At 46.0% G+C, this 23,723-nt stretch overlaps 1 protein-coding gene across 1 annotated transcript; it reads left to right on the top strand.

Moving 5' to 3' along the window:
• Positions 1-385: 385 nt before the first annotated feature.
• RAX (retina and anterior neural fold homeobox) lies at positions 386-14,230 on the top strand. The gene is made up of 3 exons (XM_053300192.1): positions 386-698; positions 4,169-4,410; positions 13,667-14,230. Exons 1-3 carry the CDS (start codon positions 386-388, stop codon positions 14,117-14,119), a joined length of 1,008 nt encoding a protein of 335 aa, XP_053156167.1. The 3' UTR covers positions 14,120-14,230.
• The last annotated feature ends 9,493 nt before the right edge of the window (positions 14,231-23,723 follow it).

Here is a 23,723-nt window from a genome sequence, read left to right as displayed (position 1 = left end):
GTCAGGATTGGACGCTGATCCTACTGGGCTCTTCAAGGACAGCGCAGCCTGTCACCTCGAAGGAGACGGGCAGAGGGGAGGAGGAGGCGGCGGCTGGGGCCAGAGCCGCTTAGCCGGACTCAAGCCCTGCTGAGGCTGCTGCGCCTGTGACATCAGGACTGCCCAAGCCCTCCTGCGCAGGCTGCCGCTGCTGGCTCCCTGCCGGGCTCGCAGAGCCGTCTCAGCCGTCGGAAGGGCCCGCAGCAGCCTTCTTGGCCGGCTGGCCGAGGAAGCAGTCGGCGGTGCCTTGCGGATGGCATAGGGGAGCCTGGGGGGGGACCTGGAAGGGGAGGATCGAGGGCTCTCCTCCCACCCCCGGCCGCCACCCCCCGCCCTGACGACCTCCATGCACCTGCAGCAAAGCTCCCTTCTGAACATGACCGACGGCGGCTTCTCTCTAGCTGGGCACTTGGTCAGGAGCCCCGGCGGCGGGGGCCACCCCTCCAGGCTGCACAGCATCGACGCCATTTTGGGATTTACCAAAGAAGACCCCCTCTTGGGCAGCTTCCAAGCCCAGGATGCCGGCGGCGGTGCCAGGCCCGTGAAAGAGGCGGGGAAGAGGAGCCCCGGGCACTGCTTCCCCCACATGCCGGCTGAGCAGCTCCAGGGGCAGGCCGCCCCGGAGCAGGAGGCACCCACCGCGGAGGAGCACTTCGGAGGTGAGAGCAGGTTGGGGAGGGGGCGCCTCGGCCGCCGGGCAGGGCACCCTCCTGAGCCCCCTCCGGGTAGAGGCCCTCAGAGGGGCCTTTGGCTCCGTCGTCGACCCATCGCGCGACAGCCCGTGGAAAAGGATGCAGCAGGAGCTCTTGGGCTTCAGTGCTGCGAGGATCGCTCACCCCAAACCGAAGCGCACGTTTTTGGATGGAAGGAAGCAAGTTGGCCAAAATAGAAGGAGCCGCCTAGACAAGAAAGCGCCCTAGTAGGGACATAGGGAGCCGCTTCAGAGTGAGCCTGATTGTGTCCCTCATCACGCTCAGCGTGGCCCAGTATGACGGGCAGCAGCACTCCAGGCAGGGTTTCAGAGAAGGACCTTTCTCGGCCCTCTCTGGCAATGCCAGGGATTGGACTCCGGATCTCCTGCCTGCAAAACTGATGCTCTATTGCAGGGGTGTCGCTATAATTGAGAGGAAGGGTTCAAGGACATAGCCCCCCCCCCGTTCCTGACGGCCCCAAGGCTCCACCCCACCCTTTCCCCTTCATTCTCACTCTGAGGGGTCACCAGAGAAAGGGGTGAACACCGGCCCCCTCTCCCCTAGCTACACCCCTGGTCTACTACTGAGCTATGGCGCCATCCAAACCTCTTGAATCTGACCCAAAGTCCATCTGGCTCAGCATCCTGTCTCCATTAGCGGCCAGCTGGATGCTTCTGAGAAGCCCAGATGTGGACACTTAGGCAACTCTCCCATACTACTGTTGCTTCCCAACAACTGGTATGCACTACTACCCATGAACCAGGAGGTAGTATATAGCCAGCACGATGAGTAGCCACTGATAGACCTGTCCTTCTGGAATTTGTCTTTCCCCCTTTTAAAGTCATCTGGGCTGATGGCCATCACCACATCTTGTGGCAGTGAATCCCACAGATATATATACATAAAATATATGAATGAATGATATATTAGCTGATCCCAATTTTAGTGTAATGGGACAGAAACTTCCTTCTATTCACTTTCTTTATGCCACGCATAATTCTATATCTCTATTATGTCCCTGCTTAGTCACATTTTTTCTAAGCTGAAAAGTCCTAGATAGGTTAGCTGCTTCTCACTGGGGAAGTGCTCCAGCCCCCTAGCCATTTTGGTTGCCCTTAGCCTCATCTTTTCCCACTCTACAACATCCTTTTGAATTACGGCTACCAGAATTCTATGCAGTATTTTAAGTGCAGCCACACCATAGACTTGTACATAGGCATTGGTAGTTTTATGTTTGATCTCTTTCTTGATGATCTCTAGTGGAGTTTGCCTTTTTCACAGCTGCCTTTTTGTCCTTTTTTTAAAAGGCATCCAAAATCACATAGGGGCAATTACTTAAGGCAAGTATGTGAGGTCTCGATTATGGGACAAGGGTGGGAGTTTATATTTTTGAATATTGGTGTGTGTTTTTAAAGTGTACCACCTACACCATCCTCTTAAGTGAAAAACAGAACAGCTGAGGAGGAAGGAGGATGAAATACAAAAATCACTTTTTAGAGGCATCTCTCACAGGTCAAACAAGTTCCTTCTAAAGCTGTGTTTCTACTCTTTAAAATCCAAATGAAACAATGGTATAAATTTAAAGAGTATTGTCTCTTTGAACTTACGCCATTGTTTTCCTTGGGCTTTAAAAAGTAGATACATGAGCAAGTGTAGAAATGAGAGAAAAGGTTTCCCATACTAAACGGGTACAAGTTGTGCTGCTAAGCACACAAGATACAATGCTTTGTGCAGTTGTTTGGGAGCTAAGTCCACTGAAAGTGGGACTTATTTCTCTCTCGCGCACACGCAAGACCAGGCTGTTAACTGGGATGTAAACACTCTTTGTACTCATGGGATTTGACTTCCAAGTAAGTGTAGGTTGGGGAACCGTGGACTGATATTCAGCCTTAACACCTTTTCTTGGAAGCAAGTCCTGTTGATTTCAACAGAACTTTGTTCCAAGATAATGATGCTTAGGCACTGCCTTGGTTTTCAAAATGATCCTGGCGCTTGGGGCAGTGGGGGGAAGAGAAACTTAGAATGAGTTGGTTCTCTGTCTCTCCTTTTCTTATCCCATCTAGGGTTTCTTATCTCATCTGCAGTTGGCCTTATTTCTAAGTGGACCCATCAAATTGCATAGAGCTAGTTCGTAGTAAGAAGCTGGTAGACTGCAGCCATACATATCTGACGACCTCTCTGCCCCAGTCCAGTTTGATTTTTATCAGCCACTCAAAATAAGGAGGGAATTCTTCTCTTTCCCCCACTGAAAGCTAACCCCGCTCCCCTTTTTAGAAAAAGGTTAGCTGGGAGCATCAGCACATCAAATTTAAGCATATTAACCCTGGGAGAATTCCTTTTAACCACTATAAATATGCTTAGAGTACCCCTATTGAAGTTATTGGCTCTGTTTCTAAAACAAGGACTGCAACCTCTTAAAACTGTGAGCTCCAGCCTTTTTTAATTGAATGAGATTGGTATGCCAATCCTGAAAAATATTCACATGGAACACTTTGATTTTAGAGGAGCATATTCACAAGGAAGAGGGTTTAGGGATTGCAAAATAAGTTAACAGTTCACATGACCCCCTGTGCAAGACCGAGTACTTTTCCCAGCCGTATTCTAGCCCACATTACACATGTTTCTTCTGAATCATACCCACCTTGTGAACGTCCACAGGCTTGTCACTGTGGAAACCAAATTGCCACTGTCTGCTCACACTGGGGAAAAAAAGTGGTATTGTGTATGCATAGTGAACTTATGGGGCAAGAGGAATTCTTCCAGCACCGAGAAAGGGGTTGGATTAGAAGTCCTGCAAAATCCCTTCCAGATACAATCCTTGTATGAATCGTTTGTCCCTAGCACAAGCTATGCCACCTCAGATCTTTCCGGTGTGGGTGAACTACTGCCAGTTCACCTTGATTTCAGCAGTATTTACAAGCAAGATCACAATACAATGTGCAGTTACCTGCGCATAAGCTTCAGTAAATTCATTTGAACTTACTTCTGAGAAAAACTAAACTTGGAGTACATGTACATCTTTGGTACATGTGCTAAAGATCGCAACTTAAGACTGACATGGAGACAAGTTTTGTTTAAAGTCAATGAGATTCACACCTACATAATCACGTAGGGTCTGGCTTAAGAGTGCTATTGTAATGATGAAGTGTAGCAAGACATTTTCCATGTAAAATCTCAAAGTCGTGTACAACCCAAGAGATCAGAATGGCAATGCACAATATAACACTTCATGAAAGCAGTTCAGACGGTTAAAATAAATAAACAATTGCGGCAGCAATCCTGAACAGCCATATTTGGAAGCAAATTCTGTCAAACTCGGTGGGACTTTTGCATTCCTATAAAAGTGGTGAGGATGGGGCAGAGATCAGCCTAGATTCATGAATTCTGGCTTAACTGGTTGGTAACATTGGCTTGGCCTCTCTTGTCTTGCCTCTCAGATTCCTACTGCACCAAACGCTCCGAAGAGTGCTTGAGTCCAGAACTACCCTCTTGTAACAACAGCGACGGCAAACTGTCTGACGAAGACCAGCCCAAAAAGAAGCATCGGAGGAACCGTACCACCTTCACCACCTACCAGCTGCATGAACTGGAGCGAGCCTTTGAGAAATCCCACTATCCCGATGTGTACAGCCGTGAGGAGCTGGCCATGAAGGTCAACCTGCCCGAAGTGAGAGTTCAGGTGGGAAGACAGACTATCTCTTCCTTTCGTTTCCTCCCAGTTTTGCAGTTTTGCATCTCGGATGCTTAATTCTCTCCTGCGCCGTATTTCCTTCATTAGGAGACCTTGGCCAAAAGCAGACTTGGCTTGTTAATCCGTTCAAGGCCTTTCCCTCTTTATGTATTTTTTCCCTACCTAGGAGATAATTTCGGACTTGCACACATGCTAAATGATCTGTAAAAGGATTTTCCTTAATCTGGTTTTTTAGCATTTCAGACTGTAATCTCTTTCTAATGATTAGTGTTTGGTTTCAGATAAGTGGCTAAGGTTCCTCCTACTAGTACTACCTCCAACACACAGAGAGAAAGAAATTGTAGATCATACTTTGTGCAAAATCATATATATTAGGAACATGGGAAACTGCCTTACACTGAGTCAGACCATTGGTCCATCTAGCTTAGTATTGTCTACACAGACTGGCAGCAGCTTCTTCAAGGTTGCAGGCAGGAGTCTTTCTCAGTCCTATCTTGGAGATGCCAGGGAGGGAACATAGGAACATAGGAAGCTGCTTTATACTGAGTCAGACCATTGGTCTATTTAGCTCAGTATTGTCTTCACAGACTGGCAGCAGCTTGTCCAAGGTTGCAGGCAAGAATCTCTCTCAGCCCTATCTTGGAGAAGCCAGGGAGGTAACTTGGGACCTAGATGCTCTTCAGAGCAGCTCCATCCCCTAAGGGGAATATCTTCCAGGGCTCACACATGTTGTCTCCCATTCATATGCAACCTGGGTGGACCCTGCTTAGCAAAGGGGACAATCCATGCTTGCTGCCACAAGACCAGCTCTCCTCCCATATTGATGTACTTGTGTTTAAACCAGCTGTAGTTCCCTATTTACTCAGGGTGCTGGAGATCTGAGGGAAGGCTGGAGGTGCATGAGGCAAAGGAGAGATGTAGAGAGATGTCAGATAGCTTTTAACAGAAAATAGCACCAAAATGATATTTAATGGAATCTTCTCATTCGGTGTCCTCTGCCTCTTAGTGCTGCTGCCGCTGCTGCTGTGCCTCTTTTCATGAAACTTAGTACTTCATTACGCAAACGCTAACCTCACGATGCATGTGGAAACCAACTTTTTATCACATTCTTTAGCCACTGTCTCTCCTCTTGTTCTTCACTATTAGAGTACCCCTCCCTTAGAAAAAAATTACTGATTGAGCATATTAGATCAGATTTCTAGCTTAATCTAGTTATTCAGCCAAGGATGAGATTTGAAAATTTGGGGAAGTGGTTGAGAGAAGATTCACAGCAAAGTTCCGGGAAAAGTCCCGTCCCCCCCAAATACCTTCCACAGCAAAGTTTTGGGAGAGGAATTTATTTTAAATAAACTAATGTGTGCATTTGCCATGCAGAACTACATGCCATTGGCACAAGAGGCATTAGCCTGGCCAGGAATGGATGCTCTTGAGCTGTAATCACGTGCCGGTGGCAGTGCACAGACTAGCTCACTTACCTGCTCTAAATGGCTCTTGCTCTTTTGAGTCATATGTTTCCCCCACTGAATTGCAAAAAGCCTGAGAATTTCATTTATCCTCCAGAGATATAACTACTGACTGGCATGATGATCATGGAGGGCATCATTGCAGTGAGACAAGCAGGCTTATTGCACCAGGGAAGGGGCAATTTTTAATGACCTCCACTTCCTCAGGAAGCCCTCTTTGCCACCCGAAAATAAGTTCCTGTGGGCTGTGCAACCAGGGGTGTCCGATGTATTATTGTGCCTGAAGCAAGGCACAAAATGTTGCCTTTCCCCATGCCCCTGGTGGTTCCCGCCCCCTTTATTCTAAGTGGGAGGTTTTTACTGGCTTAATTAAAGCTTGATTATCTTTAATCCCTGGATCATGAAAATGTTTGTAAAGCCTGAAATATTCACGACTTGTCTGTATATTTATTTATTTATTTATTTTTTAAAAAAAATTAGGAGGACTTCCAGAAATAGGGTGGATTGTGAAAGTCACAGACAAAATAGCATTACTAACTTTCTCCCATTTCATAGGTAATGAGAACAGGTTTGGTTTTATGGATGAAGGGGAATTATTTTATGGGGAATCTGAGACAAAATTGTCCAAAAGTGGTTTAAAACTTTAAAAGAGCAAGCTTGAATTAGCCCAGGGGCTCCATATTAGGTATGGCTTTAAAGGTTATTGTGGGTGCCCCCCCCCCCCCGCAAAAAAAAAAAAAAACCCTGAAGGAAGCCAGAAAGAGAACCTTACTCTTTTGACAGCAGGGAAGCTATAACCGAAGAGCAACACTGGACTTTAAGGGAACCCCTAAAACAGCTGGAAAGCAAAATTCTTCTCTGACATCAGGGATTCCCAACCATTAGGCCTATGGATAATAAGAGTAGTAGTCCAGTAACATCTGGAGATCCAAGGTTGAGAACCCCTTTCTTAAATCGTACTACTATAAATATTTATATACCGCTCTTCAACAAAATTCTCAAAGCGTTTTACATAGAAAAATAAATAAGATGGTCCCCTGTCCCCAAAGGGCTCACAATCTAAAAAGAAACATAAGGTAGACACCAGTAACAGCCACTGGAGGGATGCTGTGCTGGGGTTGGATAGGGTTGCATAGTACTAGTATGATCTCAATAATTTACTTAAACAACAAAAGGTAACTAAGGGGAGATGATAAGTGGTTCATAAAATTATGCATGGAAAGAGTGGATAGGGAGAAGTTTTTCTCCTCTTCCCATAACACTAACTCTGGGTCATCCAGTGAAGCTGGTTATTTATTCAATTTTGATTTGCAGGAGATTTCGGTTGGCAGGAGATTTAGGACAGATAAAAAGGAAGTACTGTTTTGCATGGAAATAGTTAATCTATGGAATTCTCCACCACAGGATGTGGTGATGGCTCCCAGCTTAGATGGCTTCAAAAGGGGCTTAGACAAATTCATGGAGGACTGGTCTATCAGTGACTACTAGGCTTGTTGGCTATAGGGTTCTTCCAGGCTCAGAGGCAGGACACCTCTGAATATCAGTTGCAGGGGAGCAGCAGCAGGAGAGAAGGCATGTACTCCTCTCTTGCCTGTGGACTTCTCAAAGGTATCTGATTGGCCACTGTGGGAAATAGGATCCTGGACTAAATAGGCTTGGGCCTGATCCAACAAGGCTGCTCTTATGTTCTTATGAATTACACCTTCTGCTCATTTAGGCTTCAGTGCAAATTGATTAGCTGGGAAAGGAGCAGAAAATGGCAACCAAACTGATCAGTCAGCTGAAGCACCTTCCCTAAAAGAAAAAGCTACAGCACTCAAAACATCATAGTTTAGAAAAAGGCAGCCAAGAGGGGACATGACTGAAGTTTATAAAATTATGCATAATGTTGAGAATGTGGATAGAGAGCCCCCTCCTATAACACTTATCCTGGGTCACTCAGTGAAGCCAATTGGCAGCTGATCTATAACAGACAAAAGGAAAGATCTTACACAGCACATTAATGTACAGAATTTGTTTCTGCAAGATTCAATCTTGGCTACTAGCCTAGAATAGGGATGAGCAAGTCAATTTGAATTCAAAACGTATTGACTTGAATCTGGCCAATTCAAATTTGAATAGAATCACCTCTAAAAAGGGTGATTCGAATTGAATTGAATTACCCTTTTAGGGGTGATTCAATTTGAATTTGAATCATTCGAATCAACCAGATTCGAGTTGATTTGAGTTGAATCAGCCAGATTCAAATTAAGATTGATTCAATGACAATTTAGGGACATGTTGGTACCTTTTAAAAACCATTCAGGTGCCCTGATTGGTCAAAAAGATGCCAATCACAGTCACATAGAATCAAATTGAATCAATTCAAATCTGAATCGAATCAGCCTGTTTCAGGCCAATTTGATTCACATTCTAATTGAATCTGTTTCAATTCAAATTTGAATCAAATTGGAAAATTCAGTTTGTGCACATCCCTCGCCTAGAAGCCGTTAAAAGGGGATGAGATACATTAAATTGGGGACAAATCTATCAAAGGCTACTAGTTATGATGATGATAAGCTACATCCAGTTTCAGGGGCCATGAATACCAGTTGCAGGGGAGCAACAGTTGGAGAGAGCTATTTGCCTTAATCTCCTACTTTCGGGCTTCTGTTTAGCATCTGGCTGGCCATTACGCAAAATGATGCTGGAACTGATGGATCTTTGCTCTGATCCAATGGGACCCTTATGTCCCTGAGCCACTATAGTCATTTATGTATGGATTAGACAAGTGTTGCTTAATACCTATATGTTTTACATTTCACACTACTGAAATTTGAATATATAACCTATGTTGGTTAGACTGTTTTTGATTTAAACTTGGCTCCTTTGGCTATATATATCTCACATTAACTACACGGACAACTGATTTATTCCAGTTTCTTTTGAAACCATTTCTTTAAGAAGCTCAAAAAGGCGTGCATATACTTCCCAGTGATTTTTCTACTCATGCATATCTATGCAGGCCAAGCCCAGATTTGCTTTTGAACTAATGTGATTTTCACATTTTTAGGCTTCCTACTCTTGGAGAATCTTTTTCTCATTAATTAATTTGTCTGATGGCAAATTCCTCCATTTGGGTTCAAATCACTCCATTTGGGTTCAAAGAATCACTGGGATGGATTAACTATTTATTATAATAGTGTAAAAAATGCTCAATGGGTGAACAGCCCCTATAATCTGATCTATAAGAAGTTCATACACCCAAAGAAAAACAGAAAATAGGTATAAACTCTGTTATGAGCAGGAGCTTTTTTCACATATGAGCCTTTGCAGAGAGACCTCATTCCAGGTTTTTTCTTGGACTGCAACATTTATGCAATTACAGTTGGATTAATCCAGGGATTCCCAATCAAAGGCCATTGTGGCTGAGGATGATGGGAGTTGTAGTCCAGCAACACCTGGAGACCCATAGTTCTGAACCTCTGTATTGGCTGATTACAGCATAATCAATCAATTGTTCAATTTATTGCAGTCCATAGACCAGAAGAGATTACAGTATAATGTAATCAGCTGAATATTAAGATCATATTATGATCTTCATAGGCGGCAGTGTTCATGGAAAAATAAGGTGTTTTTACGCAAGACTTGCATTTTGGGCAGTATATAAAAGTCAAATACAAAATTTATATATATATATATATCCTGGGTCCAAGCTGTTTAGGGCTTTATAGGTAATTATCAGCACTTTATATTTTGCCCAGAAACAAATCTACATGCATTATTTAAAAGAGGTCATTCACACAATCAAAAACTGTTCTACTGTTCAGCTTTTGGAGCTGTGTGTGCTCCCAATTTTTGGTTGTGTGGAAGCAAGGTGGGAGGAAAATCTGGTTAGAAATGATTGTGTGGAAGGAAAACCTCCTACCTTACTTCCACACAATCACTTCTACCCAGGTTTTCCTCCTATCTTGCCTCCACACAATCAAAAATTGGGAGCACACACAGCTCCCAAACCCGGGTAGAACACAGTTTTCACTTGCGAGAATGACCTTAGAGTATATTTGCTTTACTTTAATAAAGTGGTTTCTTCCTCATATTCAAAGGTATGCAGGTTTAATCAAAACACACATGATGAATCAACAAAGAATTTGATCAGGTGACCACCCTAGCATTCTCCATATATTAACTGGAGATTTGGGGGCTTGAGACAAAGCATATTTCAGTGGTACACCACAGCTTTGGAACCAGCTGCTCAGGGAGGCCTAATAGGGATAGAAACGAAGCCGTAGCTCCGTAACAGAACACCTGCTTTGCAGGTAGAAAACCCCAGGGTCAGTCTTCGGCACTTCCACATTGGGCTGAGAAAGACTCCTAGCTGGAACCCTGGAGAGTTGCTGCCAATCAGTATAGACCACAGGAGGAGCATAGCAAAGTTGGTGTAGGCCCTGGGACAAGAGATGGAGATGGGGCCCCTGCTATCTTCTCCCCTCGTGTCTTTGCTGCAGAAGAACTGTAAGGATGTGGTGGAAAACAAAACACTCTCCACACCTTGAGGTGCTTCACACGATTGGTGTGAAGCGCTGGTCGGGTGAGTGCAGGGAGAACGGGATTAGCCCGCTCTCCCCACACAGCCGTCACTGGGTGGCTGGATCAGCCGCCCACATGATTGCTGGCTCCGTCACGGAGCCGACAGGGGCAGTGGGGATCGGGGGGGGGCATCTGGCCCCCGGAAGTTCCAGGATGCCCCACACAAGTGTGCGGGGCATTCCGGAGAGACCCCCAGGGCCGGGAGGCATGTTTTAGCCTCCCGGCGGGGGTCTCCTCATGTGTTGCCGTGCCGCAGAGCCATGCCACGGCAGCACACAATCAGCCAAATGGGGTTAGTGGAGTGCTCGCTCTGCTAACCTCATTTAAGGGGAGGGGTACTTTTGGCCGTTTGCTGCTGGGAGCCGCATGGCTCTCGTGGCAGCAGACAACCAGGAGAAATCAGGCTAGGCTCCCCTACTTAGCCTGATTTCTCCTGGTCGTGAGAATAGCTTCAAAGTTCCTCTCACTTCTATGCGAATATGATCACAGCTTTCCCACACACTGAGCTGTTGCATTCTCCTCCCACAGGAGCCCAGGGACATTTATCTCGCCTTTTTCAATTATAGTTATGCCCCTGATAAACAATACTGGGCTCAACTCCATGTAAAGCAGGTTTATATGGCATCTGGGTTCAAAGCAAAAGTTTCTTCTTCCGTGCATCTTAATTGCTGACATTTCTGCTTTTTGCACTTGTCACTTGTCCTGTTCCTCATGTGCTTGTTATGATTGTTTTCGTCCTTTTATGTTTGTTTCAGGAGTTGTAAATTTTCTTCAGACAGAAAGGCAAAAGATAAATGTGTTCATAGAAAGGTGGCGATGGTTTGTGTTCGGATGAGTTTCGAACCATAGCTGATCCAGTCAGGCCTGGTTCACACCATCATCTGGATCTAGGTTTAATGTGGGTTACCAGCATTAGCATGATTGTGTGAACCCATGCCAAGATGGGCATCTCAGATTCATCTTGGGCCATAAACCACCTTGGTGTAGGTTCACACAAATGCAATAATGTTGGTAACCCACACTAAACCTGGATTTGAACAAGTGTGTGAACCAGGCTTCAGGCTTCTTGTGGATCTCAAGATGTGGATCTTAGTGAAGTAAATTTGGGTTAAGTCAACCTTAACCTTAAGGGTTAGTTTACATTGGATTATATTTTTTCTGTACTAAAAGTAAGAGGTTGTGCTTATGTTAATACTCCTACATGCTAGACACTATAATCAGCCAAGAAGGTTACTTTAGGAAAGTGCTGAAAATAGCTAACTGTCCAGAGAACATCTTTGGCCATGGATGGTGTCAAAAGTTTATTAATGGCAGAACCCAAACTCTGCAGTTCTTTCAACTGCTCTTATGAGGAAGACAAGGAGGCTATTCACATGATGGGAGAAAATCGGGCTAGCTTCCACTAGCCCGATTTTCTCCCATCGTGTGAACCACCGGGCTCGGCTGCGAGCCCGGTGGTTCCTAAGCAAGTAACCCGCTACAGTGTCCCTGCCTTTAAACCAGGTCAAACCCAGGTTTTTTACTTGTGTGTTGCTGTGGTGTGGCTCCACAGCGTGGCAACTTATGAGTAGACTCCTGGCCGGGAGGCTCAAAAGAAGTCTCCCAGCTTGGGGGTCTCTCCAGCATGCCCTGCGTGCTCGTGCAGGGCATGCTGGAACTTCTGGGGGGCCCGGGGGCTTTTGAGCTTGCCAGTCGGAGGTCTACTTGTGAGTTGCCCAGCATGGTGAGTAAAAAAAATGGGTTTGAGGATTTAAGGGGAGGGGTAGTACGGTGGGTTAACCGCCTGGAAGCCACCGGGCTCGTATGCGAGCCCGGTAGTTCTCACGGTCAGGCGAAATCGGGCAAGGCTCCCCTAGACCGATTTGCCTGATCGTGGGAATAGCCTCAAGGTTGGGTTGTTGTTGTTTTAAGTGCAGCTTGGGGGTTCTCAATCTTGCATCCCAAAATATGTTTGGATTACAACTCCCGAAATCCCCAACCATAACACTATTTGTTTGGCTATTGTAACTGAGAAGTATGGAAATTGTAGTCCAACCACATCTGGGGACCTAAGTTTGGAGAACCGCTGGTAGAACTTGCCCCACTATCCCTCCCACCAACATAGGTCCCACATAGAGATGCAGTATGTTGCTTGTGTGAAGTACACATTTCCCCCCAGATTATCTGCAGTGTGCTGGCCCTCTTTACACACAATACACCCTCATAATAGAGCCAGGGCTATTGTTTGCAGTTGCATGCTATAGCAACCATTTATTTGTTTGTTTGTTTATTACATTTTATATCTCGCTTTTCCTCCAAGGAGCCCAGAGCGGTGTACTACATACTTAAGTACATACATACTTAAATTTCTCCTCACAACAATCCTGTGAAGTTGGTTAGGCTGAGAGAGAAGTGACTGGCCCAGAGTCACCCAGCAAGTATCATGGCTGAATGGGCATTTGAACTCGGGTCTCCCCGGTCCTAGTCCAGCACTCTAACCACTACACCACGCTGGCTCTCCTGAAGCAGGTCTGGTCAATACCTGACATGAAACCACTTAGGAACTCTATATTTGCTTCCTTGAGTTCTATTGAAGAAAGATGGGATATAAATGTTAATAATAGCTTGCATGCTGTGCAGTGTCCCGAATGTCACTGTGGCCATTTATTTCTAATGGTCGTACCGTTGTGCAACTGCGTTTGTACAATTTCCCAGGATTGGAAATTGGCTGGGGAGCGCACAGGGCATACTGGGGAGACCCCTGGAGCTGGGAGGTGGCTTTTCGCCTCCCAGTCTATGCGCGAGTAGGGTCTAGGGTCTACGCACAAGTAGGGGGTCTGCGCGCAAGTAGCCACAGTGCGAAGCGGTGTTGCGGCTACTCACGAACAGATAGTCCAGGTTTGTGGAGCACTTGCTCTGCAAACCCGGGCTAAGGGGTGGGTTACAGGAGCGGGTTAGCCGCTCCAGAACCACCGGGCTCTGCTGCAAGCCCGGTGGTTCTGACGATCAGCAAAAATTGGGCTAGCAGAGGCTAGCCTGATTTTTGCTGATCATCAGAATAGCCCCAATGTCATTTTTGATCAAAATGGCCACAGCAATGTGAGTGGTACAGAAACTGCCCACAGGACACACTGCATGATATGTGGGCCATTGTGGATAATCATGGCTAGTCCTGAATAACAATCGCAGGAGGCCGCATTTGCTTTCGACTAATTCTGAGCTCTGCTTTTCAGGTTTGGTTTCAGAACCGGCGAGCCAAATGGAGGAGGCAAGAGAAGCTGGAGGTGACTTCCATGAAGTTGCAGGATTCTCCCATCCTCTCCTTTAACCGTTCTCCGCAGCCCTCCACCCTTGGGACCATTGGCAGCAATTTGCCCCTGGAGTCATGGCTGAACCCCCCCATGTCCAACAGCAGCCCTCTCCAGACTTTGCCTGGCTTTGTGGCTTCCCCACAGAGCCTGCCCAGCAGCTACACTCCTCCCCCTTTCCTGAACTCTCCCCCTATGGGCCACACCTTGCCACCCCTGGGAGCCATGGGGCCTCCACCACCCTACCAATGTGGGACAAACTTTGTGGACAAATTCCCATTGGAGGAGGTGGACCCGCGAAACACCAGCATAGCCGCATTAAGGATGAAAGCTAAGGAGCATATCCAGTCTATTGGAAAACCATGGCAGACAATATGAACAAGCAAGTCCCTTGCCATGTGACTTAAAGGGCTGGCCTGCATCACCTTTGGAAAGAGATCTCATCCCTTGAAACTATGGTAGATCTTCCATTGGCCAGAACTGCTGATGTCAAGAGAGACCACCTATGTAGAAGGGAACTGAACCCTAAAGTGAAATAATTCTATCCTCAACCCCCACAGTTTAGCTTCCACGTTCTTTGTGTTCTTTTTTCCATCCTCTGCACCAGATTTAGGTTTTGAGTCTAGTTTCCTTTGTTGTATATATTTTTAATGATCTAATCATTTGATATCCTTGACTCATTGACTGGAACTACAGTAGAGGCAAAGAAAACTGCTGTAACTCTCCTAGGGGCATTTTTAACATTAAAGCAGATATATTTTCAGACTGTACTTTGGGTCTGTTAATTTTGTGTGGAGTCTTCCACAGAATATGGTCTGTTGAAAGCTTCTGGGGCTTTAGTTTTTCATTGATCCAAGGTCATAGTAAAACAGGGGCAAAATTAGGGGAGAAGGGGGGCCTGTGTTTGCCCCTCTCCCCAGCGGACCCCTGAAGTGAGGGAGATAATGAAGAAAATAGGGAGGGGTGGATCTGGGGGGCCCTCAGGAGCTGGGGGCCCCAGGTTCTTTGAACCCATCCACTCAATTATAGCTATACCCCTGCAGTAAAGAATATGGTTTGTTGCAAGCTTCTGGGTCTTTAGTTTTTCATTGATGCAAGCTCACAGTAAAGATCTCATGTAAAATAGATCTTGTGTGATATCCATCCAGGAATTAGATCTGATGACTGAGTTCCAACCCCATGTGTAGGAATCTGCCCATTGCCTTCATTAAAAAATGCAACATGCCACTTTGCTTTGCCCAACCTTTTACATTTCCAGAATGGTTGGGCTTAGAGTTCTGAAATTGGGAACACATGTAGTCCAAGATGGCAGGACTCTGTGTATTTTTATTTCAAGGAAATTGGTCAATTCTCTGATTTTTAATCAATTTTTCCCTACTGCAGTAAAGATAGATACTAGAAAGAGTTATCTCTATCCATAGAGTAGTCTACATCTAGTGGAAGTGGAACTTTTACATTTGGATAAAAACTTTTTTAAAATGTACTATGCTCAAGTTAGTTTTTGATCCAAAAGGTCTGCATGAGAACTGTGAAGCAAGGGGTATGGTTTTAAGCCCCCGCCCTCTACAAATACACTATATGTCCAAGTTGGTTTTGTGTTTGAACTGTGGAGCAAGAGACACGTGTCGTGTCCTGGTGAGTTTGTGAATGGTCAAGAAGCTATGTGAATCCACTGGGGTTTGCATAGTCTCTTTTCTTTCTTTTGTTTTTGGCAAGTGCGCTCTGGCCCAGATCTGTAGGTTTGTGGTGAATTATTAAGAAGATGTATGGATGTATGGATCCTTTGGGGGTTGTGTCGTCTTTTTTCAGGGGGGAAGCATAAGCTCATTAGGTCCAGAGACTAAAATTATCTTGGTTCACCTCTGCATAGGGCAGCAGTAATGAGACAACTTATGCATTTTTAAAGGTATAATGTGATTCCTCACGCCCGAGGCAGCACCAGTTGCCGAGTAGGACTTTAGCACCACCACCACCACACGCATTCTATTAAAAACATATCTTGTATAGTAAAGGATATAATTTTAACCAGGTGTGGAGAGGGTGCTGTAGTCATACTTTGCTTAGGGAGCCAAAAACCCTATAACCAACCCTGAGTAAAAAGGCAAAGCAACCCCCTTAGGAGGTCCACAGTCTAGGCGGCACCACAAAGAAGGCCCTGCTTTCCACCGTCACCCACCATACTTCATATGAGGGGGAGGCACAGCAGGGCCTCCAATAATGACTCGAATGGGATTTTTTGTATGGGAGAAGGCGGTCTTTGATATATCCTGGTCTATATAAGCCATGTAGGGCTTTAAATACCAGAACCAGAACTTTTTACTGGGTTCCAAAAACCAACTGGGAGCCAGTGAAATTGATATCACATTGTATTTCTAAGTTTCTTAATATACACTCTAGTTAATATTCTGGCAGCTGAATTCTGAACGTGTCATCTCTAAATGCTCTTCAGAGGCGGGGACCATGTAGACTACATTATCGTAGTATAAACTGGATGTCATTGAGCATGTGAGCATGTCCTTGCTATGGAAGGAGCAATGACTTCAGATTTTCAGTTGCTGTACTCCTACTCTGAAAGGTGAAAAGCAGTTGGCTTTTGCATGTGAACATGTTGGCACATTAAGTCTCTGCTATTCACAAAGGGGTGTGTCATAGAAGAGCCAAGGACAATGGGACCACAAGGCATGGTTTCATTGGCTGCTGGTAGCATTCTGATTCCATCTCCCATTCTGCTGAAACTGTCCTTTGATTAGTTACTGCCAAGGTGGGGAAAGGAGAGAGCCTGAGATATAGGAGTACATGCATTCTTCAGCCTTGGAGCTAGGCCAGAGTAATGATGGGACTGCTGGACTAGGGATGAGTTGGTAACTTGGAACTGGAATGGGATTGTGGTAAAACTGTAGCTTTGAATTGTACAACGGTTGAGACAATGGCATTTTAAGGATGCTGCTGGGTCAGTCTTTCCGAGATGCATCTGATGAACTTCTCTGCAAGGCACAGCACTTCCCCAAAATGCCACCTACTATAGTAACTGTCCAGGCAGAAATTCAATAGGTGCAGCAGCTGTACCCTGGAGGAAATAGGGAGAGGCACTGAAGTAGAATCATTAGCATGATAAGAGGGATACTCTCTTTAGAAATGCAGATGTACCTCTTTAGTAATTTCTCTCTCTCCACCCCCTATTGGCTAGAAGGAAAACACGGAGGCATGCCATGTGAACTTGTAAAAACAAAAACCAAGAGCAGAGGGGAGGGGCTGCTTCCCTCAATGCCACAAGTGTGATTCAAAGTGGCTTCGCTCAACATTTACCCCACAGCATGAAGCCATGCATGGATAACTCTCAGGAGGAAGCAATGCAGCAGCATACCATACAACTGACTCTGGAGAAGATGATGAAGATGGGGATGGGGATTGGATAGAGGGTTGTACAATACTCTTGTCAGTAGTTTCTGTGGTACTGGTAACTAGGGATGTGCACTGAATTACTTTGGCACCATCTCAAGGGCAGCGAGTGGTTCCTTTAAAAGTAGACAGGTAGGTCCTACCTGCCCCTCCTAGAAGCCTGCCCTGCCCCATGCTGCCCCATTGCAGCGCTGTCCTCCAAAAACCAGCCCCGAGCCTCCCTCACCAATGCAATTTGCGTGTGAATGCCACATGAGGGATGCTGGGGGAAGCATCCCGTCGCCATGGTTTTAAGGAGACAGCGGCACGGGCTGCTCCTTTCAGGGAGCTGGCTTTCAGAGGACAGTACCACAATGGGGTAGCACGGGGTGGTGGAAGCTTCCAGAAGGGGCAGGTAGGACCTATGCCTCCTTTTAAAGGAACCCCTCACCCTGTGCCGAATGGTTTTGGCTACAAGGAGCCAAATCATTTCAGCGCCTCCTCAAAGAGGAGCCGAAATGATTCAGGCACATCCCTACTGGTAACAGCTTTCAATGACTGGAATAAAGAAAAACAATTTCAGAGGTTGCAATGTCGCATTGAAAGTGAACAGAAGTTTACTGTCATACAGCAAGGGGCAGTAATCCAGGTGCTAATAGCTGACTTGGTGGTTGGGGCTGTTGCACAGATCAAATATGGTGCCCTTATACCAGTTGATGGTCTGTTTCTCCAAGGACATGATCCAGTAGTGGGGCCAGACCAGCGGCAGCCCGTGTCCAGCTGCTGCCGTGGCCCCACCCACCCCACCCCCTACATCTGACATGGGGGTTAGCCATGCCCCCACGCCTGATGTCAGATGAGGGGGGCGTGGTCTGGCTCCCAAACAGGGATGCGCAGCCCCGTTAGGGAGTTCGATTCAGGCCAGAGCTGCGTTCGCAGCGTGGCCAGGGGTGGCTCTCCCTTTAAGTCAGGGAGAGCCACTCATGGCCTTGCTGTGGACGCAGCGCTGACCATCTGACTCCCGAACAGGGCTGCGCGGCCCCATTCGGGAGCTAGATCAAGGGCAGCACTGCGTTCACAGTGCAGCCAGAAGCAGCTCTCCCTGTCTTTAAGGCAGGGAAGATCCGCTTCTGGACACGCTGTGAACGCAGCAATGGTCATTTAACTCCCAAACAGGGTTGTGTGGCCCCACTCAGGAGCTAAACCAGCCCTCCCCCACATCTGACGTCAGACGCCGGGGTGTGTGTGTGTTGGGGCCGCGAGGCACGGCTTCGGAGGGGCGGCGGCCCAGGTTCTTTGAACCCGATTGCCCAACGGTGGCTACGCCCCTGACACAATCTGAAAACATGAGAGTCCCCACACAAGCAAATCGGATGTCAAGAAGTCTTTGACAGCAGATCCTATGTTGCTTTCAGGTACCCATGTGATGGAAGGCTCTGGAAAAATGGTTATTACAGCTGTAGCTGTAGGTAATAATTCACAAACAGGAATTATCCTCAGTTTACTTGGCGTTGGGGAGACCTGTGAGAAAACATAAGGCAAAGACAAAAAGACTAAAAATACAAAGGACTCTTCTGAGGCCACAAATAATCTAGACTCTGTAGATATAAAGAAGGGGACGGATAAAGATGCAGAAATCGAAACAAATGAAGAAGAAAAACAAACAAAACCTTCACACAAAAAGGAAAAATCAGTTCTAAAAGCAAAATTTACCAGATTAGCAGTTCAGTTTGGCAAAGCAGGACTGGCAATACCTATACTCACAGATGTTATCCTAATTGTCAATTTTTAAATTACAAATGTTGTGAGTCATAAGCGTGTTTGGACTAAGGAATGTACAACACTATATCTATGACATATAGTGAAGTATATTATTATTGGAGTTACAATTTTGGTTGTAGCAGTGCCAGAGGGCCTTCCACTTCCAGTCACCTGCATCATAATAGAATAGTTCGAGCGTCTCTGACCAGGGGTGATCCCATGAAATCGATTGCTAGGAAATCTAGGACCAAAAAACGGAAGTACTTTTTCACATAACGCATAATCAACTTGTGGAATTCTCTGCCACAAGATGTGGTGACAGCCAACAACCTGGATGGCTTTAAGAGGGGTTTGGATAACTTCATGGAGGAGAGGTCTATTGACGGCTACAAGTGTTGGAAGTGAAGGACTATAAGCTGTCTCTTGTCTCAATGACATAGGAGGACAGACTAGTGAGTTGGAGGGCTAGAGGGTCAAGACATTGGTCATCCCTTCTCTGCTACTCTGACACTATCCCTTTGATGTTGCTAATCTCAGGGACTTCCTGCCTGCCTGCCACTTCCTCTTCCCTTCCCTTCCTTCTCCCTTGCAACATGCAAGCTCCTCTCTCCCTGCACCATGTGTGCAGAGAAGATGCAGAATCAATCTGCATCCAGCTAGATAGATAGATTAGAGATCCTATCTCCTCTTTCCTATCTAGAATGGAGTTCTCTAATAAATACTCCCTATATTGTTTTGAAACTATGAACTGGCTCCAAGTTGTTTTACTCTCAGCATACACACATGCCTAACCTGTGTTGTGCCTCTGTGCACTCTGCTATAATGAATAAGGGTTTCTCCTACCAGAGAAAATTCCCAACAACAAGTTGGAGGGCTATAGGCCACCTCCAGCCTCAAATGCAGGATGCCTCTAAATACCAGTTGCAGGGGAGCAACAGCAGGAGAGAGGGCATGCCCTCAACTCCTGCTGTAGGCTTCCAGCGGCATCTGGTGGGCCACTGTGTGAAACAGGATGCTGGACTAGATGAGCCTTGGGCCTGATCCAGCAGGGCTGTTCTTATGTTCTTAACCTGACAACTCTCCTTCCACCCCTAGCCACTCAAGAATAAAAAGGAATATTTCCAGACAATGTATTTTTGCATGCCAAGTATGCAGTTATTATTTAGTGTGTGTTTCCCCCCACCACACACACTACATGGCAGGAAACCAGAGTTTGCCAGCAAATGTACACTCAACAGGGAACTGCAGCCAATTTCTACAGAGCTGGCTTGAGCATTGGTGCCACCACTGGCCACAGCCCTGACACAGACACTGGTGTCATGAGACTGGACCAGCCAGGGCAGCCCCACCTCCCTGGCCCTCACACACCACATTCCCTTTCTTGTGGCTGCTTACCTCCTGGGCATGCTGAGGATGGGGTTCGGGCTAAGGCCGATGGTAGTTGTGGCCCAACATCTGGGAACCCAAGGTTGGGAACCCTTGGATTAAATGATAGAAATAGGAGCCCACACACACCAACACAGTATGCCATCATGTCTGCTGATGCCCTTGCCCAATCTGCCACCAGGAGTGCAGAATTCCTCCAACATGACTAATCCCATCTCAACAAAATTCTTCAGTCCACTTCTGATGCACGGCAGCCTGATATTTTCCAATTAGCACTAGCTGAGGGTTTACTTTATACCAGTATAATGCTAACCAAACATGTTTTGGGGTTTTGTTCTTATTGTCTGGAAAAGCACCCAGATTTCTTGCTAAGGAAAACAGGGAAGAGAGAAGAGCCATTACTGTTGCACATTGATGATGAAGAAGGAAGTAAGGAAGGAAGGAAGGAAGGAAGGAAGGACTGACTCATGGTGCACAACCTTTTTGTCCCCCTTCCTCCACCTTAGTCCTCTCCTGTGGATGATGGACCAGCTCTTTGCTGCTCTCCCCTGCTCTGTTCCAGAGTTAACAATGTAGCTGGTGTCCACACTTTTCCTTATTCTTGAACAGGAATCCTTATTGAAAGTATGGGGAAATTTGAATGCCATCCTCATGCCTATAATTGCCATTGTTGAAGGACAGAAAGCCTATGATTCCTCTGAGTCAAAAGCTGGCAACTTGACTTTTGGTATCATTGTTTTTGCTATAAAAGCTGTGAAGCACACAACTTAATTTCTTCTTTACAGAAGAATTGAATTCAGTAAGGCATATACCCTGAGATGCAAGGAGAATGTTGCCCAATAAATTTGTCCTTAGTAGCAAAGGCCTGACCTAAACATAATGAAGCCTTTATCCATCCATTGTCCTCCTTCTTATCCATCCAGGCCTTCAAGCTTCCTTTTCATTGATCTACCACCCAGAAATTAATGGTATATTGTGCCAACTTTCCATTGTTTCTCAGATTTTCAATGTATTTTTATCCATTTAAATAAAGTTTGAAGTGCTTTATGTTCAATATAATCCCATCCGAAACCATAAAACCAATGTTCTCATGTTTTTTTAAAACTCTATAAAACAATGAGGCTATTCTCATGCATGGTGGAAACCAGGCTAAAGGAGCACAGCCCGGTTTTCACTGTGCATGTGAACCACTGGGAGCCGTACGGGAACCACAGGGAGCAACCACCGGCGTAAACCGCTGGGAGAAAGCCTCCTTAATTACCCCTCCCCTTAAATGAGGTTAGCAGAGCACACTAACCCTGTTTAGTTGGTTATGTGTCACCGTGGCATGGCTCTGCGCCACAGTGACTCATGGGGAGACCCCCAACTGGGAGGCTACAACAAACCTCCCAGCGTCGGGGGGGGGGGGGCTCGCCAGAATGCCCCCATGCACTCGCACAGGGCATTCTGGGATACCTGGGGGCCAGGAGGGCCTCAATCCCCACCGCCCCAACTGGCTCCATGGTGGAACCTGTAATTGTGTGGGCAGCCGATCTGGCCGCCCAGGGCAAGCTGACTGCCCATGGGCGGGGAGAGTGGTTCAAGCGCACTCTCCCCGCAAACCCGCAGCAGGCTCTCCACATGGCTTGTGTGGAGAGCCTCAATATTTAATTAGCAAATTATTGAAAAAGTCTGCTGGAACAAAAATGACAGGGCGGTCCAAGATGGCAAGATGCTGTGTTTTTTTATTTCATGGAAATTGGTCAATCCTGTGATTTTTAATGATTTTTTTTCCTACTTCAGTAAAGCTGCAAGAAAGAATTATCTCTAACCATAGAGTATTTCACTTCTCCTGAAAGTGGCACTCTTACCTCTGAATAAACAATTTTTTAAAAAACACAAGTGCACTATGCTCAAGTTGGTTTGTGATCCAAAAGGTCTGCATGAGAACTGTGAAGCAAGGGGCATGTGTTGTGGTTTTAATTATTTTCCCCCTGACAAATTTGTTGGTTTTGGTCCATGTCCATGTTGGTTTTGTTTTTGGTCCATGGTCCATGTTGGTTTTGTTTTTGGTCCATGGTCCATGTTGGTTTTGTTTTTGAACTGTGGAGCAAGAGACATGTGTTGTGTCCTAGTTAGTTTGTGAATGTGAATCCATTGGAGCTTGCATAGTTTTATTTTGTTTTATTTTGTTTTATTTTATTTATTATTTTAAGCAAATGCACTCTGGCCCAGATCTGTAGGTATGTGGTGAATGATCAAGAAGATGTATGGATCCTTTGCGGGGTTGTGTAGTCATTCCCCTCCCCTCAGATACAGTCTGTTCCAGACCTGTGGGTTTGTGGTGAAATGTATATATATATTTGGAGAGGATGCTAATTTTGCTCAGAGGGTGGGGGGGTAAGCTCATTAGGTCCAGGGGCCAAAATTACCTAGTTACACCTCTGGGGGCAAACAGGTAACTAAAAACACTGCCAAGTCTGGATACGCCTGCATAACCCACCAAGTCCTGTCTAAATCCTAAAACAATCCCATAACCAGTGATGTCTATGCACTATGATTGATTGATTGATTTGATTTGATTTATATACTGCCTTTCCAAAATGGCTCAGGGTGGTTTGTAGCACGGTAAAAACAAAACAAGTTAACAGTTAAAATCAAACTAAAAAACCAATTAAACAATTCAAACAGCTAAAAAACCTTGGAAAATCAGGGCAGCAATTTAAAACAATTTAAAATAGTTTGTCAACCATTTAAAAATCCTGGAAGGCCAGGCCAAACAGATGAGTTTTAAGGGCTCTCCTGAAGGACCGTAATGATCTCAAATTACAAATTTCTGCAGGGCATGCAGGTTCAGGGCATGCCCTCTCTCCTGTTGATTTCTGCAGGGAGTACATTCCACAGCCCAGGAGCAGCTACAGAGAAGGCCCGTCTCTGAGTCACCACCAGACAAACCAGGGGCAGCTGGAGACAGACCTCTTCAGATGACCTTAACAGGAGTTCTAATGCACAGAATATGGGAAATAAAATGAGTTTGAACTCCTAATACAAGAAGGCATGACTTCATAGGCATAACTGAGATTTGATGGATTCCCAGGATTGGAATGCAGCAACTGAATGATATAACTCATTCAGAAAGAACAGATGCAACAGAAAGGGATAAGAACATAAGAACAGCCCTGCTGGATCAGGCCCAAGGCCCATCTAGTCTAGCATCCCATTTCGCACAGTGGCCCACTAGATGCCGCTGGAAGCCACAGGCAGGAGTTGAGGGCATGCCCTCTCTTCTGCTGCTACTCCCCCGCAACTACTACTCCCCCGCTACTCCCCCACAACTGGTACCCAGAGTCACCTCCCCAAGGCTGGAGGTGGCCTACAGCCCTCCGACTAGTAGCCGTCAATAGTCCTCTCCTCGATGAAATTATCCAAACCCCTCTTAAAGCCATCCAGGTTGTTGGCTGTCACCACATCTCGTGGC

Source organism: Hemicordylus capensis, chromosome 2 (genome assembly GCF_027244095.1).
Source record: "Hemicordylus capensis ecotype Gifberg chromosome 2, rHemCap1.1.pri, whole genome shotgun sequence".
Classification (NCBI taxonomy): Eukaryota; Metazoa; Chordata; class Lepidosauria; order Squamata; family Cordylidae; genus Hemicordylus; species Hemicordylus capensis.
The sequence above is the reverse complement of the archived record's forward strand: the minus strand, read 5'-3'. Positions and strand labels throughout refer to the sequence as shown.